Source organism: Thalassophryne amazonica, chromosome 14 (assembly GCF_902500255.1).
Source record: "Thalassophryne amazonica chromosome 14, fThaAma1.1, whole genome shotgun sequence".
NCBI classification, from domain to species: domain Eukaryota; kingdom Metazoa; phylum Chordata; class Actinopteri; order Batrachoidiformes; family Batrachoididae; genus Thalassophryne; species Thalassophryne amazonica.
Window position 1 is genome coordinate 75159138 of NC_047116.1, and position 15897 is coordinate 75175034.

At 41.1% G+C, this 15897-nt stretch overlaps 1 protein-coding gene across 2 annotated transcripts in view; it reads left to right on the plus strand.

Moving 5' to 3' along the window:
* LOC117524794 (protein FAM124A) overlaps positions 1–3640 on the plus strand; it is a 114119-nt gene extending 110479 nt beyond the window's left edge. For both annotated transcript variants that reach the window (XM_034186613.1, XM_034186615.1), the window contains one exon: positions 1727–3640. In XM_034186613.1, the coding sequence (XP_034042504.1) occupies positions 1727–2551 (825 nt within the window). In that variant the 3' untranslated portion in view covers positions 2552–3640. The remainder of the gene's footprint in view (positions 1–1726) is intronic.
* Positions 3641–15897: the final 12257 nt, after the last annotated feature.

The following is a 15897-nucleotide window of genomic DNA, read 5'->3' on the forward strand; positions in this document are numbered from 1 at the left end:
GTAAAATGTAAATAAAAACGAAAAAGATTTTCAAATCCTCTTCAACCTATATTCAATTGAATACACCACAAAGACAAGATATTTAATGTTCAAACTGACAAACTTCTTTGTTTTTGTGCAAATATTTGCTCATTTTGAAATGGATGCCTGCAACGCGTTTCAAAAAAGCTGAGACAGTGCTATGTTTACCACTGTGTTACATCACCTTCATTGGAATTGGGGTTGTACAAAATACCCATGTACATGTGGATAGGACTTAATTCAGGGCCGGTTTGAAGTCATCCGTGTCTGATTTATCTTCTATGCTTCTATGTTTTTTTTTTTGTTTTTTTTTTTGGAGACACGTGTAGGAAATGTTCCTGTGGTCATGTTTGCGAACAAATGACCTATATGGTCATATCAAATCAAATCAAAATCAAATCAGTTTTATTTATATAGCACCAAATCATAACAAACAGCTGACCCAAGGTGCTTTATATTGTAAGGCAAGGCCATACAATAATTACGGAAAAACCCCAACGGTCAAAACGACCCCCTGTGAGCAAGCACTTGGCGACAGTGGGAAGGAAAAACTCCCTTTTAACAGGAAGAAACCTCCAGCAGAACCAGGCTCAGGGAAGGGCAGTCTTCAGCTGGGACTGGTTGGGGCTGAGGGTTAGAACCAGGAAAAAGACATGCTGTGGAAGAGAGCAGAGATCAATCACTAATGATTAAATGCAGAGTGGTGCATACAGAGCAAAAAGAGAAAGAAACACTCAGTGCATCATGGGAACCCCCCAGTAGTCTAAGTCTATAGCAGCATAACTAAGGGATGGTTCAGGGTCACCTGATCCAGCCCTAACTATAAGCTTTAGCAAAAAGGAAAGTTTTAAGCCTAATCTTAAAAGTAGAGAGGGTGTCTGTCTCCCTGATCTGAATTGGGAGCTGGTTCCACAGGAGAGGAGCCTGAAAGCTGAAGGCTCTGCCTCCCATTCTACTGTTACGAAACCTAGGAACTACAAGTAAGCCTGCAGTCTGAGAGCGAAGCACTCTATTGGGGTGATATGGTACTATGAGGTCCCTAAGATAAGATGGGACCTGATTATTCAAAACCTTATAAGTAAGAAGAGGAATTTTAAATTCTATTCTAGAATTAACAGGAAGCCAATAAAGAGAGGCCAATATGGGTGAGATATGCTCTCTCCTTCTAGTCCCTGTCAGTACTCTAGCTGCAGCATTTTGAATTAACTGAAGGCTTTTCAGGGAACTTTTAGGACAACCTGATAATAATGAATTACAATAGTCCAGCCTAGATCTATCATCTGCGTAACAATAAAAATTTAAGCAATGCTGTCTAATAATACTGCCTAAGGGAAACATGTATAAAGTGAATAAAATTGGTCCTAGCACAGAACCTTGTGGAACTCCATAATTAACCTTAGTCTGTGAAGAAGATTCCCCATTTACATGAACAAATTGTAATCTATTAGATAAATATGATTCAAACCACTGCAGCGCAGTGCCTTTAATACCTATGGCATGCTCTAATCTCTGTAATAAAATTTTATGGTCAACAGTATCAAAAGCAGCACTGAGGTCTAACAGAACAAGCACAGAGATGAGATGCAATATGGAATGGAGGACTTGTTGCATCCAGAAGATATTTTGTTTACTTCTTTATTCTACATGCAAGTTTTCACAAAATTAATCTCTTCCTTTATTTGATTTTATTTTTCTTTTGCTACAGATCCAAGCTGCTCACTACAAACACAAAAAGGATGCCTTGTACATATCGCTATCATCTGAGTCATCCTCGGCTCCATCAACCTTTGCTCGCAGTTCTGCCTCATACAAGAACCGCCGATACCATCGAGGAGCATCACGTCCCAGAGTGGAGCACCAGGCCTCCCGCACCTCCCTCCCTTTGGCCTGTGAGGAGCAGGAGGAGCAAGATACCTGGGCAGACCCACGGCATCCAGAGGGATGTAGGATCCAGTGCAGGAACCACCGATCAGGCTCTCTCTTCTCTCTGCCCAACCTTGGCTCAGCCAGCTCCCGCTCCACATGCTCCTCTCCTGGGGTGTCCCCTACTCCCCACCGTGGGAACCACTCCTTCACCCGGAGCTCCTTCCTCATCCCACCCTTCCGACTTAATGTGGATGCTCTGATTGGGGCAGAGGAGACAGATATAGACACAGGGAACAAAGTAAATGTCAGCAGCAGTGTGGACCTCACAGTGGTGTCTGCGTACATCAAATCCAGCCTTCCACTGACTCCACGGCCTTCATCAGCACCGCCAGAAGATTTGGGCTGCTCCTTCTCATCTGACGTCCCGGAGGGTGCTTACAAAACATCAACACTGGGCCGGATTCCTTTTTCTGGCGGCATGACAACTTCGACCTCTCTGAGGTCATGCCCCCAAAGCACCTGCCAGACCACTAACGCTGGTCGATCTCTGAATGATGTTTCCGTCAGCCAATCAGTAAACTCCCACAGTGTTGGTTCTGCACTGGTTGAAAAGAGGAGTTACCAGACAGATATGGCTGAAGAAGTCCAAGAATTCTACATTTGATGGCTTGTAACTTTAGCAAAGCCAGATGAAGCCATTAAAATGAGCTGCCAAACCCTGTTACCCCTGAACCCCAACAGCCCCGCTGACCCCGAAGGTGCACACTGCAGACACACGTACTAGCAGCACTGTAGCCTGTCTTCTGGCTCCACTTACTCCTTGTTTCATGCCATTGTTATGACTCGATAGCTGATTCAGATAGTTCTATTCTCAGCAAATGCAATAGACAATCACCAGAAATTATTTTCGTACTGCATTCATATGCTGGAGCTATACAGCAGACAGTACACCAGAAGATTCCACCAGTGCTGGCTGTGAGCATGTGCCATCAAAAGCTTTTTTTTCTGTTTTCAGCTTGTAGCAGAAAAAAAGCACAAATTAGATTCTTGATATGTCAGTATATTATCACTGCACACATAGTTGCAATGGTAATTCAAGAATGTCAGCTGGAAAATGTGGTGAAGGAGAAGCTGCAGTGTGGATGTCCAAACTTCAACAGAGTCTTATGGATTCTGCATTTTGTAGCTTCCTTTTGTGTATCCCTCATTAGTTCTTTCAGCACCTTTTTTTTGTTCCAGCAGTGATCTTTTTCTTCCATCTTCTGGTTGAAGTCCGGTTCCCACAGCAGACCCGGTACAGATCCACAGATGTCCTATCTGTTGCAACTTCAGTGCTGTGATCACAGAAAAGCATACTCACAGCTCTTGGTGTTCCCAAAATACTAATCAGGACCTACCTACCCTGCTTCTCTTCTGAGATCTGACGGACTCTGATGCAGACACGCCAGCATTTTTGCTGCAACTTTTTCAACAGGAAATGAAGTATCGAGTTTAAATATGTAGGGTTAAACAACAGCAGTTTAAAACTTCACCACTTCATTCATCTGCCTTTCCCCACAGCAGTGCCCCCTAGAGGAGCTAAACTGACTTTGCAGTGAGTAAAGACCCACTCCAAACACTGTTAAATCAGGTTGATCATCTAACAGACTTCATTTATATTTTGCGCTTCATAATGCACCACACATTTTCAATGGGCAACAGGTCTGGACTGCAGGCAGGCCAGTCTAGTACCAGCACTGTTTTACTACGAAGCCACGCTGTTGTAACACGTGCAGACTGTGTCTTGGCATAGTCTTACTGAAATAAGCAGGGACGTCCCTGAAAAAGACGTTGCTTGGATGGCAGCATGTGTTGCTCCAAAACCTGGATGTACCTTTCAGCATTGATGGTGCCATCACAGATGTATAAGCTGCCCATGCCATGGGCACTAACACACCCCCATACCATCACAGATGCTGGCTTTTGAACTTTGGGCTGGTAACAATCTGGATGGTCTTTTTCCTCTTTTGTCCAGAGGACACGACATCCATGATTTCCAAAAACAGTTTAAAATGTGGACTCATCAGACCACAGCACACTTTTCCACTTTGCGTCTGTCCATTTCAAATGACCTCAGGCCCAGAGAAGGCGGCGGCGTTTCTGGATGTTGTTGATTTTTGGCTTTCACTTTGCATGGTAGAGTTTTAACTTGCAGTTGTAGCTGTAGCGACAAACTGTTTTAACTGACAATAGTTTTCTGAAGTGTTCCTAGGTTAGTGGGGGTTCCTGGGCCCACGCGGTAAGATCCTTTACACAATGATGTTGGTTTTTAATGCAGTGCCGCCTGAGGGATCGAAGGTCACAGGCATTCAAGGTTGGCTTACGTGTAGAAAGTTCTCCAAATTCTCTTAATCTTCTAATTATATTATGGTCTGTAAATGATGGAATCCCTAAATTCCAATTTTAAATTCAAATTGAACATTGAGAAACATTGTTCTTAAACTGTTGGACTATTTTTTCACACAGTTGTTTACAAAGTGGTGATCCTTGCCCCATCTTTGCTTGTGAATAGCTGAGCCTTTTAGGGATGCTCCTTTTATACCCAATCATGACACTCACCTGTTTCCAATTAACCTGTTCACCTGTGGAATGTTCCAAACAGGTGTTCTTTGAGCATTCATCAACTGTTGCTCCTGTCCCAGGTTTTTTGAAATGTGTTACAGGCATCCATTTCAAAATAAGCAGATATTTGCACAAAAACAAAAAAGTCTTATCAGTTTGAACATTAAATATCTTGTCTTTGTGGCGTATTCAGTTGAATATAGGATGAAGAGGATTTGCAAATCATTGTATTCTGTTTTTATTTACATTTCTCACAACATCCCAACTTCATTGGAATTGGGGTTGTAGACCATAACAGGCACAGCTGTCACCCTCATGAACATCATCTCCAAATACACCTCGCTTTTCTTTGAGGTGAGCTTTTTAATTTCAAATTTTCCTGTGTTGATTCCACACTCACACAGGCATCTGTGGTCAGCACCTGCTGCATCTTTTCACAATTAGAGTTCTTCAACTATTGATATTTTACAAATAATTATTTCTTAAATATTGGTATGAGTCTTTAGGTAATATTTAACTAATATGCTTAAAATTTATTTTCACTGACTTGCACACAAATTACCCAATATATTTAGATTTTTATTAACATTGATATGATTTTTATTGATATTTTATATTTTTATTGATATTGATGTTTTCGTTTGACTCTTGACCACTCACTGATACTCACTGCAGAGTCAGTTCAACTCTTTCCCTTTTAATTTATATCAGTAATGCATTTAATTCCACTTAATCTGTAGTACTAAGTGTGTTGAATATTCATCTTAAGGACCAAAATCAATGGCAATGTTTGGATAGTTCAAAGTTATTGTAGACTTAATGACATCATGGTTTGACCATGTTAGGGCTCATGTCGGTGTTTTTGGAGAAGTGTCTTTCCTTATCTTGCAGGATGTGCAGGGTCCCCCCCCCCCAATTATTCATCACAATACTGACACGACTCTTTAAGAAATATATTTTCAAAAATATGTATTTATGTACAAGGAATATAGTCATGTTTTGAGGGCCGTTTTAATAATGCATTCTGGAAACTTAATTACCTGAAAAATGAAATATAATGTAATCCAAGTAACACTTTTTTAAATAAAGAATTCCTTACTTTCTGTTACTTTTGATGACTAAATCCTAAATGCATATGAGGCCCACAAGGATAAGAAAAAAAAAAATCTGATGATTTTTACTTGTATATATCTTCTAAGATGCCAGAACAGTGTCACTTATCCTAACGGGAAAGAAAACGAAGAGCTAAATTAGCGACGTAATGCTGCTCATTTTTTCTGCATTGAACACAAAATGGAGATTAACTCTGTATTTATATCAACAATTTTATGTTACCATAGCCAAACACATTGCATTTTGTCATTGCCTGTATTTATGTATTGTATAGCCTATGTATCCATATTAAAATATCATCATCTTAATGCACAGAATTCAAAATGGGTGTCCAGTTTCTTGAGCAACCATCTAATGATGATTTTATGCTTTTTCTGTTGTCTATAAAAGAACTTGTCACAAGGTGCACTTAAAGGTAAAAATAGCACTAACATAGAAGACTAACTCTTCTCTGAAGTGTGACTTTAGACGAGAAGCAAAGATAATGTTTACTTTGGTTAAATAGAGATGATAGTGTAGTTCAGGAACATGGTCTGTACTGATTTTAAAATTATTTTTAAAATGTGAAATCCAAACATTAGCACAATTTTTATGAAAATTGTATGATTACAGTTTCTCATTTATTATAAGAAAACACAGTTAAGTGTTTTTTGTGTGTGTGGTTTGGATTGTTTGTTTGTTTGTTTGTTTGGGGAGGGTTTGAGGCGGAGTCTGTGTGTCTGAATGATTTATCTCTATTTTGGACGGAATATCATGCAACTAATTTCTGTACACAGGATACATTTTGCACTAAAGGAACCTATGTTTCCATTTCCAGGTCATGTGGGGATACAGCTAATCCTAATCCTACAATACCTTTTTATTAAGCATAGACATCCTTAGTGAGAATGATCACACCCTGAATGCACAACAAAAGCAACAACCTCCTTATTATTGTTAAGACCTATAGAAGAGGAAAGTCCTACAGTAGTGTTCATAATAATAGTAGTGCTATGTGACTAAAAAGATTAATCCAGGTTTTGAGTATATTTCTTATTGTTACATGGGAAACAAGGTACCAGTAGATTCAGTAGATTCTCACAAATCCAACAAGACCAAGCATTCATGATATGCACACTCTTAAGGCTATGAAATTGGGCTATTAGTAAAAAAAAGTAGAAAAGGGGATGTTCACAATAATAGTAGTGTGGCATTCAGTCAGTGAGTTTGTCAATTTTGTGGAACAAACAGGTGTGAATCAGGTGTCCCCTATTTAAGGATGAAGCCAGCACCTGTTGAACATGCTTTTCTCTTTGAAAGCTTGAGGAAAATGGGACGTTCAAGACATTGTTCAGAAGAACAGCGTAGTTTGATTAAAAAGTTGATTGGAGAGGGGGAAACTTATACGCAGGTGCAAAAAATTATAGACTGTTCATCTGCAATGATCTCCAATGCTTTAAAATGGACAAAAAAACAGACGCGTGGAAGAAAATGGAAAACAACCATCAAAATGGATAGAAGAATAACCAGAATGGCAAAGGCTCACCCATTGATCAGCTCCAGGATGATCAAAGACAGTCTGGAGTTACCTGTAAGTGCTGTGACAGTTAGAAGATGCCTGTGTGAAGCGACTTTATTTGCAAGAATCCTCCGCAAAGTCCCTCTGTTAAATAAAAGACATGCAGAAGAGGTTACGATTTGCCAAAGAACACATCAACTGGCCTAAAGAGAAATGGAGGAATATTTTGTGGACTGATGAGAGTAAAATTGTTCTTTTTGGGTCCAAGGGCCGCAGACAGTTTGTGAGACGACCCCCAAACTCTGCATTCAAGCCCCAGTTCACAGTGAAGACAGTGAAGCATGGTGGTGCAAGCATCATGATATGGGCATGTTTCTCTTACTATGGTGTTGGGCCTATATATCGCATACCAAGTATCATGGATCAGTTTGGATATGGCAAAATACTTGAAGAGGTCATGTTGCCTCGTGCTGAAGAGGACATGCCCTTGAAATGGGTGTTTCAACAAGACAATGACCCCAAGCACACTAGTAAACGAGCAAAATCTTGGTTCCAAACCAACAAAATTAATGCCTCGCAGATGTGAAGAAATCATGAAAAACTGTGGTTATACAACTAAATACTAGTTTAGTGATTCACAGGATTGCTAAAAAAGCAGTTTGAACATAATAGTTTTGAGTTTGTAGCGTCAGCAGCAGATACTACTATTATTGTGAACTATTTTCTTCATCATATCTGTATGTTCCATGAACAGCTGCACCTCTCTGTGGTCTCATGCGCAGTTACGCGTCATTGCATGTGTCAGGCTCGGAACTGAACGGATCTCACCGCTGTAATGTACACATTATGACTTGATCACCTTCAAACTCTGTTGGAGATATGATGTGGAACTGTTGTGCCAGGCCGTGACAGCATTAATAAATATGAATCTCACCTCCAAAAATGGCCAATGAGTGTTTCACAGCGCAGGGTGGACATGGAGCCGGGACCACAGCCTGTGGATAAAGTCCTCTCACCCGGCTGCTTTGTGCTGTAATCAACCAACTGCTGAAGTGAGCGAAAACACAAAAAAAGAAATTAAGTTCCCTGGAAAGGCTGCATCTGACGCATGGGACAGCATGGCCCACTGTCAGCAGTGTCCAGTAGCTGGCAGCGGGACGCACGTGTGCTTCCCGCTCCCGCGTGCACGCATAATTACTCATTCAACTGTTATGAATACACACACACACCTAGCGATCATGTCATCAGTCCAGCACCTATTCTATGCACACACATGTGAGGTCAGTAGTGCTGGGAAGGAGAGGACAAGTTAAGATGTGATTGCATGACTGAGTGAGTGGCCGCACCATCCAGGCTTGGACACATATGGCATGAGTCCGGTACATACAATGTTGTAAACTGGTGTCCATTACCGACAGGGACTGTGCAAAGGGAGGAACACAGCGCTCCCTCCCACTCCGGTCCTGTGTTTGCCATCCAGACGTTTGAACATAATAGTTTTGAGTTTGTAGCATCAGCAGCAGATGCTACTATTATTGTGAACACCCCCTTTTCTACTTTCTTTACTAATAGCCCAATTTTATAGCCTTAAGAATGTGCATATCATGAATGCTTGGTCTTGTTGGATTTGTGAGAATCTACTGAATCTACTGGTACCTTGTTTCCCATGTAACAATAAGAAATATGCTCAAAACCTGGATTAATCTTTTTAGTCACATAGCACTACTATTATTCTGAACACTACTGTATATAGTCCCTTTAGCCCACTGGTGCTTATCTCCAGATTCTGCACTGAGAAGCAGAAGAGTGTTTATTTATATTCATAGTCCAACCCCAAATCCCACTGAGCCAATGGCAGATGACAGAAAGTAGTAGTAGTAGTCAGGATATAAAGCAACAGGTCCCGGCAGGTAACCTGTAGTAGGCAGGATTCCAATAGAACACAGAGCTCCTGTCCTGTGATGTTACTATCTGTAAAGAGGACATTATGTTTTATTCCACATGTGTGTCTTGGTTTGTACATTTATTAACAGGTTTATTTAAAAACTAATCAAACAGTTTTCACCACCATGCTAAAGTTTTCTGACTTAACATAAAGTTCTATACTTGTCCCCAGATACTCATCAAGGGCATGAAAGTCTACAACTCCCCCTGGAGGGTATACCAGTCCATCACAAATTACTGTACTTCTCCAGTCAAACCTGGTACCATTTACAGCCAGGTGGATTGTACAGACTGTGCAGATAAAATGTCTTGTCCAAGGGCACAAACAGGCACCCTGTGTCACACATGTGGAATCAAACTCATCCTGACCTACATGTTAGACAGTCATGTCTTATTCCACAGAGACACCTACTTTGCTTTAACTTTAAAGGTAATCAAATTTTTTAAGGTAACCCATAGAGTTTTGGACAATAGCATACTAATTCAGTTAAATTTTAGGGAGAGTGTGGATGTTTGTAAACCACTGCATCCACAATGTAAGATGGAACACTTTTGCAGGTCTTTCGTCACATCAGACAAGATAACACCACCTATGTGGCGAAGCGGACAAGTTACTTTTAATCATGAGACAGTTGGAAATCATGAATGAACATGATAAGTCAGACTTCTGACACCACCCTGGGAATTTCACCGAGGGAACTCTCTCCAATCAAATTAACTCCAATGTTTTGCACAGGATAGGTTTATTGCAAACGAGGCAGACTAGTAGGTTCACTTACAAAACAACTTATTGAAACTGGTTTATTATAAAAAAAAAAAAAAACAATAATTTTAAAACCAAAAGTGTCCATGTATTCAACATAAATTAACACTCCCCATCTGCAGGTGTCCACTCTGAACACCAGAGGGTACCATCACACCACCAACTCCAACAGGCAAGCATCAGCTCCAGGATGATGACACATCCAGGCAAGTACCAGCAGACATCAGGGCGGAACAACGGACTCAACTCCAGGAAACGCAGCAGTGACATCTGCAGAGCTCACTCCGTTCCATCATGAATCTTTAACACTTCGTTGGTCCCAGCCAATGCAACACAAGCTGAGGAGTCAACTCCGCCGGAGCATCCAACAGCCAGCAAACCCCTGGCACCACCCATGCCGAGCAGCGCACAACCAGCAACAGCTCCCACAAAGGTCTCTCCATTCACAGGAACACAGAAGTGGAAACGCCAGACAAACACCTGCAGAAAACCTCCACAAGTCAGAGAAGAGCGCTCCCCGCCTTCTTTCATGAGAACACTGCTACACTGATTGGCTGAAATCCAACCCACAGCTAAAGATCATTAAGCTCATCCATACTACAACACCACTGTAAAATCAGGCTCCATAACACTACCTTATATACTACAACACTGAGATGATGCTGTTCTCATCACAACTTCACTGCTATCATTTTTTTTTTGTACTACTATTTGTATACTATCTTATACCCCCGTCACACATAGCCGGAATGAGGCTGAATGCTCGTCAGAATGACGATTCGGCCCACATACAAAAAGTGTCCAGTTGCAGTTCCAAAATGTTCTGACAGCCATCTGTGAGAGTCCACACAGTTGGTCCCAATCGGCTGGCGGCCCGAGTCTATCGCACATGTTCAAAACCCTCCGGGAGCCATCAACATGGGACACCTATCCAACGGCCGTCCATGTGCAGTCTGAACACCATCTGACTGCAATTAACATATTCTGATGGCAGAAAAACAAGATCTGAAGCAATCTGAGTGCGTGCGAGGGAACCTCTAGCTAGATCTGGCATGGCAAAGCCTACTGGTGTAGTTTATCTTCCCCCCTGGATATCTTACCCCCTGGGGGAAGATGCCATAGGATATCTTACCCTCCACCATGGATATCTTCCCCCCCACCTGATATCTTGCCAAAACATGCACACGTACACAGCATTTATAATCATTAATAGCTTTAACTTTTTTCTTTGTTTCCAACTGCCATAATAAAATTATTAAATATCACTTGAATCAAATGATCCTAAAACCAATTATATGCTATACAATTGTATCAAAATATTTTGTACCATACATATTTTATCTATATAGTAATAACATTTTATGATTACATTAGTACTAGCAGAATATAGTTATATGATTACAAATAGATAAAACTTTAAAGTTTGACTCATTCTTCATGCTACTAAAATTTAATATAATAATAATATTTACTGGATAAAAATTATTTAAACACATCTTTACTCATTCTTTCCCCTGTCGAGCTGCTCATTCAGTGAGAATCACACTGTTTCAAATAATTATATTTGTCAATTTCAGGCTACATTTATATTGGTCTGTTGATTCCTATCTGCCACTCTTTATATTTATAACCTAGTTTGTACAAAAAAGTTTTGAGAAAGGTGGAAGACATTATAGGCCCCTCATTTTCATTATGTTTCTTAAACATATGTTTGTTTGCATATAATTGTGTCTGTGTGTATGTGTTTGTGTGTGCGTGCACACAAAACTGTGTGTTCTATACATCTTCTTTGTCTTTCGGCTGTTCCCGTTAGGGGTCGCCACAGCAGATCAGTCGTTTCCATCTCACCCTGTTCTCTGTATCTTCCTCTGTCACACCAACCACCTGCATGTCCTCTCTCAGCACATTCATGAACCTCCTCTTTGGTCTCCCTCTTCTCCTCCTGCCTGGTGGCTCCATCCTCAGCATCCTTCTCCCTATATACCCTGGGTCCCTCCTCTGCACATGTCCAAACCATCTCAATCTCGCCACTCTGACTTTGTCTCCAAACCATCCCACCTGAGCTGTCCCTCTGATATGTTCATTCCTAATCTTGTCCATTCTTGTCACTCCCAAAGAGAATCTCAACATCTTCAGCTCTGCCACCTCCAGCTCTGCCTCCTGTCTTTTTGTTAGTGCCACTGTCTCTAAACCATACAACATAGCTGGTCTCACTACTGTGTTGTAAACTTTCCCCTTCACTCTTGCTGATATTCTTCGGTCACAAATCACTCCTGCCACCTTTCTCCACCCACTCCACCCTGCCTGCACTCTCTTCTTCACCTCTCTACCACACTCTCCATTACTTTGAACAGTTGACCCCAAATATTTAAACTCATCTACTTTCACCACTTCTGCTCCTTGTAACTGCACTATTCCACTGGGCTCCCTCTCATTCACACACATGTACTCAGTCTTGCTTCTACTGACTTTCATTCCCCTTCTCTCCAAAGCATATCTCCACTTATCCAGACTAGACTCAACTTGCTCTCTACTCTCACTACAGATCACAATGTCATCGGCAAACATCATAGTCCATGGGGACTCCTGTCTGATCTCATCTGTCAACCTGTCCATCACCACTGCAAACAAGAAAGGACTCAGAGCTGATCCTTGGTGTAATCCCACCTCCACCTTGAATGAGTCTGTCATTCCGACTGTGCATCTCACCGCTGTCACACTATTCTTGTACATGTCCTGCACTACCCTAACATACTTCTCTGCCACTCCAGACTTCCTCATACAATGCCACAACTCTTCTCTTGGCACTCTATCATAAGCTTTTTCTAAGTCCACAAACACACAATGTAACTCTTTCTGTCCTTCTCTGTACTTTTCCAACAGTATTCTCAGAGCAAACATTGCATCTGTAGTGCTCTTTCTCGGCATGAAACCATATTGCTGCTCACAGATCTTCACCTGTTTTCTAAGCCTAGCTTTTACTACTCTTTCCCATAACTTCATGCTGTGGCTGATCAGCTTTATGCCTCTGTAGTTACTGCAGCTCTGCACATCACCCTTGTTCTTGAAAATAGGGACCAGCACACTTCGTCTCCACTCCTCAGGCATCCTCTCACTTTCCAAGATTTTATTAAACAATCTGGTTAGAAACTCTACTGCCATCTCTCTTAGACATTTCCATGCCTCCATTGGAATGTCATCTGGACCAACTGTGTTTCCACTCTTCATCCTCTTCATAGCAGCCCTCACTTCGTCCTTGCTAATCTTTTACTTCCTGATTTACTCTCACCACATCATCCAGCCTTTTCTCTCGCTCATTTTCTTTATGCATCAACTCTTCAAAATATTCCCTCCACCTTCTCAGCACACACTCCTCACTTGTCAGCACATTACCATGTGCATCTTTTACCACCCTAACCTGCTGCACATCCATTCCAGCTCTGTCCCTTTGTCTGGCCAATCAGTACAAGTCCTTTTCTCCTTCCTTACTATTCAACTTCTTGTACAGCTCGCAATATGCCTTTTCCTTTGCTTTTGCCACTTCTCTTCTCACCTTACGCCACATCTCCTTGTACTCCTGTCTACTTTCTTCATCTCTCCGACTATCCCAAAACTTTTTCGCCAACCTCTTTCTCCTTATGCTTTCCTGGACATCTTGATTCCACCACCAAGTCTCCTTGTCTTCCTTCCACTGTCCAGATGTCATACCCAGTACTGCCCTAGCTGTCTCCCTCACCACATCTGCAGTACTTTTCCAGCTGTCCACAATTGCTTCCCCTCCAACTAGTGCTTCTCTCACCTGCTCGCTAAATTTCACACAACAGTCTTCCTCCTTCAGCTTCCACCATCTGATCCTTTGTTGAGCTCTCACTCTCTTCTTCTTCTTTACCTCTAAAGTTATCCTACAAACAACCATACTATGCTGTCTAGAGACACTCTCTCCTGCTACCACCTTACAGTCTGTGATTTCTTTTAGCTTGCATCTCCTATAAAGAATGTAGTCCACCTGTGTGCACCCTGTGCTCCTCCCTTTTCTTAAAGTAGGTATTCACCACAGCCATTTCCATCCTTTTTGCAAAATCAACTACCATCTGTCCTTCCCCATTCCTATCCTTGATACCATATCTACCCATTACTTCCTCATCACCTCTGTTCCCTTCACCAACATGCCCATTGAAGTCTGCTCCTATCACCACTCTTTCATGCTTGGGCACACTCTCCACCACCTCATCTAACACACTCCAGAAATCTTCTTTCTCCTTCCTTTCTGCCTTACAGAAACCTGGTTACAGCAGGATAATTATGTTAGTTTAAATGAGTCAACCCCCCCGAGTCACACTAACTGCCAGAACGCTCGTAGCACGGGCCAAGGCGGAGGATTAGCAGCAATCTTCCATTCCAGCTTATTAATTAATCCAAAACCCAGACAGAGCTTTAATTCATTTGAAAGCTTGACTCTTAGTCTTGTCCATCCAAATTGGAAGTCCCAAAAAACAGTTTTATTTGTTATTATCTATCGTCCACCTGGTTGTTACTGTGAGTTTCTCTGTGAATTTTCAGACCTTTTGTCTGACTTAGTGCTTAGCTCAGATAAGATAATTATAGTGGGCGATTTTAACATCCACACAGCCTCAACACTGCATTTAATCTATTATTAGACTCAATTGGCTTCACTCAAAATGTAAATGAGTCCACCCACCACTTTAATCATATCTTAGATCTTGTTCTGACTTATGGTATGGAAATTGAAGACTTAACAGTATTCCCTGAAAACTCCCTTCTGTCTGATCATTTCTTAATAACATTTACATTTACTCTGATGGACTACCCAGCAGTGGGGAATAAGTTTCATTACACTAGAAGTCTTTCAGAAAGCGCTGTAACTAGGTTTAAGGATATGATTCCTTCTTTATGTTCTCCAATGCCATATACCAACACAGTGCAGAGTAGCTACCTAAACTCTGTGAGTGAGATAGAGTATCTCGTCAATAGATTTACATCCTCACTGAAGACAACTTTGGATGCTGTAGCTCCTCTGAAAAAGAGAGCCTTAAATCAGAAGTGCCTGACTCCGTGGTATAACTCACAAACTCGCAGCTTAAAGCAGATAACCCGTAAGTTGGAGAGGAAATGGCGTCTCACTAATTCAGAAGATCTTCACTTAGCCTGGAAAAAGAGTCTGTTGCTCTATAAAAAAGCCCTCTGTAAAGCTAGGACATCTTACTACTCATCACTAATTGAAGAAAATAAGAACAACCCCAGGTTTCTTTTCAGCACTGTAGCCAGGCTGACAAAGAGTCAGAGCTCTATTGAGCCGAGTATTCCTTTAACTTTATCTAGTAATGACTTCATGACTTTCTTTGCTAATAAAATTTTAACTATTAGAGAAAAAATTACTCATAACCATCCCAAAGACGTATCGTTATCTTTGGCTGCTTTCAGTGATGCCGGTATTTGGTTAGACTCTTTCTCTCCAATTGTTCTGTCTGAGTTATTTTCATTAGTTACTTCATCCAAACCATCAACATGTCTATTAGACAAGGAAGCCCTACCATTATTTAATGCTTCGATCTTAAATATGATCAATCTATCTTTATTAGTTGGCTATGTACCACAGGCTTTTAAGGTGGCAGTAATTAAACCATTACTTAAAAAGCCATCACTTGACCCTGCTATCTTAGCTAATTATAGGCCAATCTCCAACCTTCCTTTTCTCTCAAAAATTCTTGAAAGGGTAGTTGTAAAACAGCTAACTGATCATCTGCAGAGGAATGGTCTATTTGAAGAGTTTCAGTCAGGTTTTAGAATTCATCATAGTACAGAAACAGCATTAGTGAAGGTTACAAATGATCTTCTTATGGCCTCAGACAGTGGACTCATCTCTGTGCTTGTTCTGTTAGACCTCAGTGCTGCTTTTGATACTGTTGACCATAAAATTTTATTACAGAGATTAGAGCATGCCATAGGTATTAAAGGCACTGCGCTGCGGTGGTTTGAATCATATTTATCTAATAGATTACAATTTGTTCATGTAAATGGGGAATCTTCTTCACAGACTAAGGTTAATTATGGAGTTCCACAAGGTTCTGTG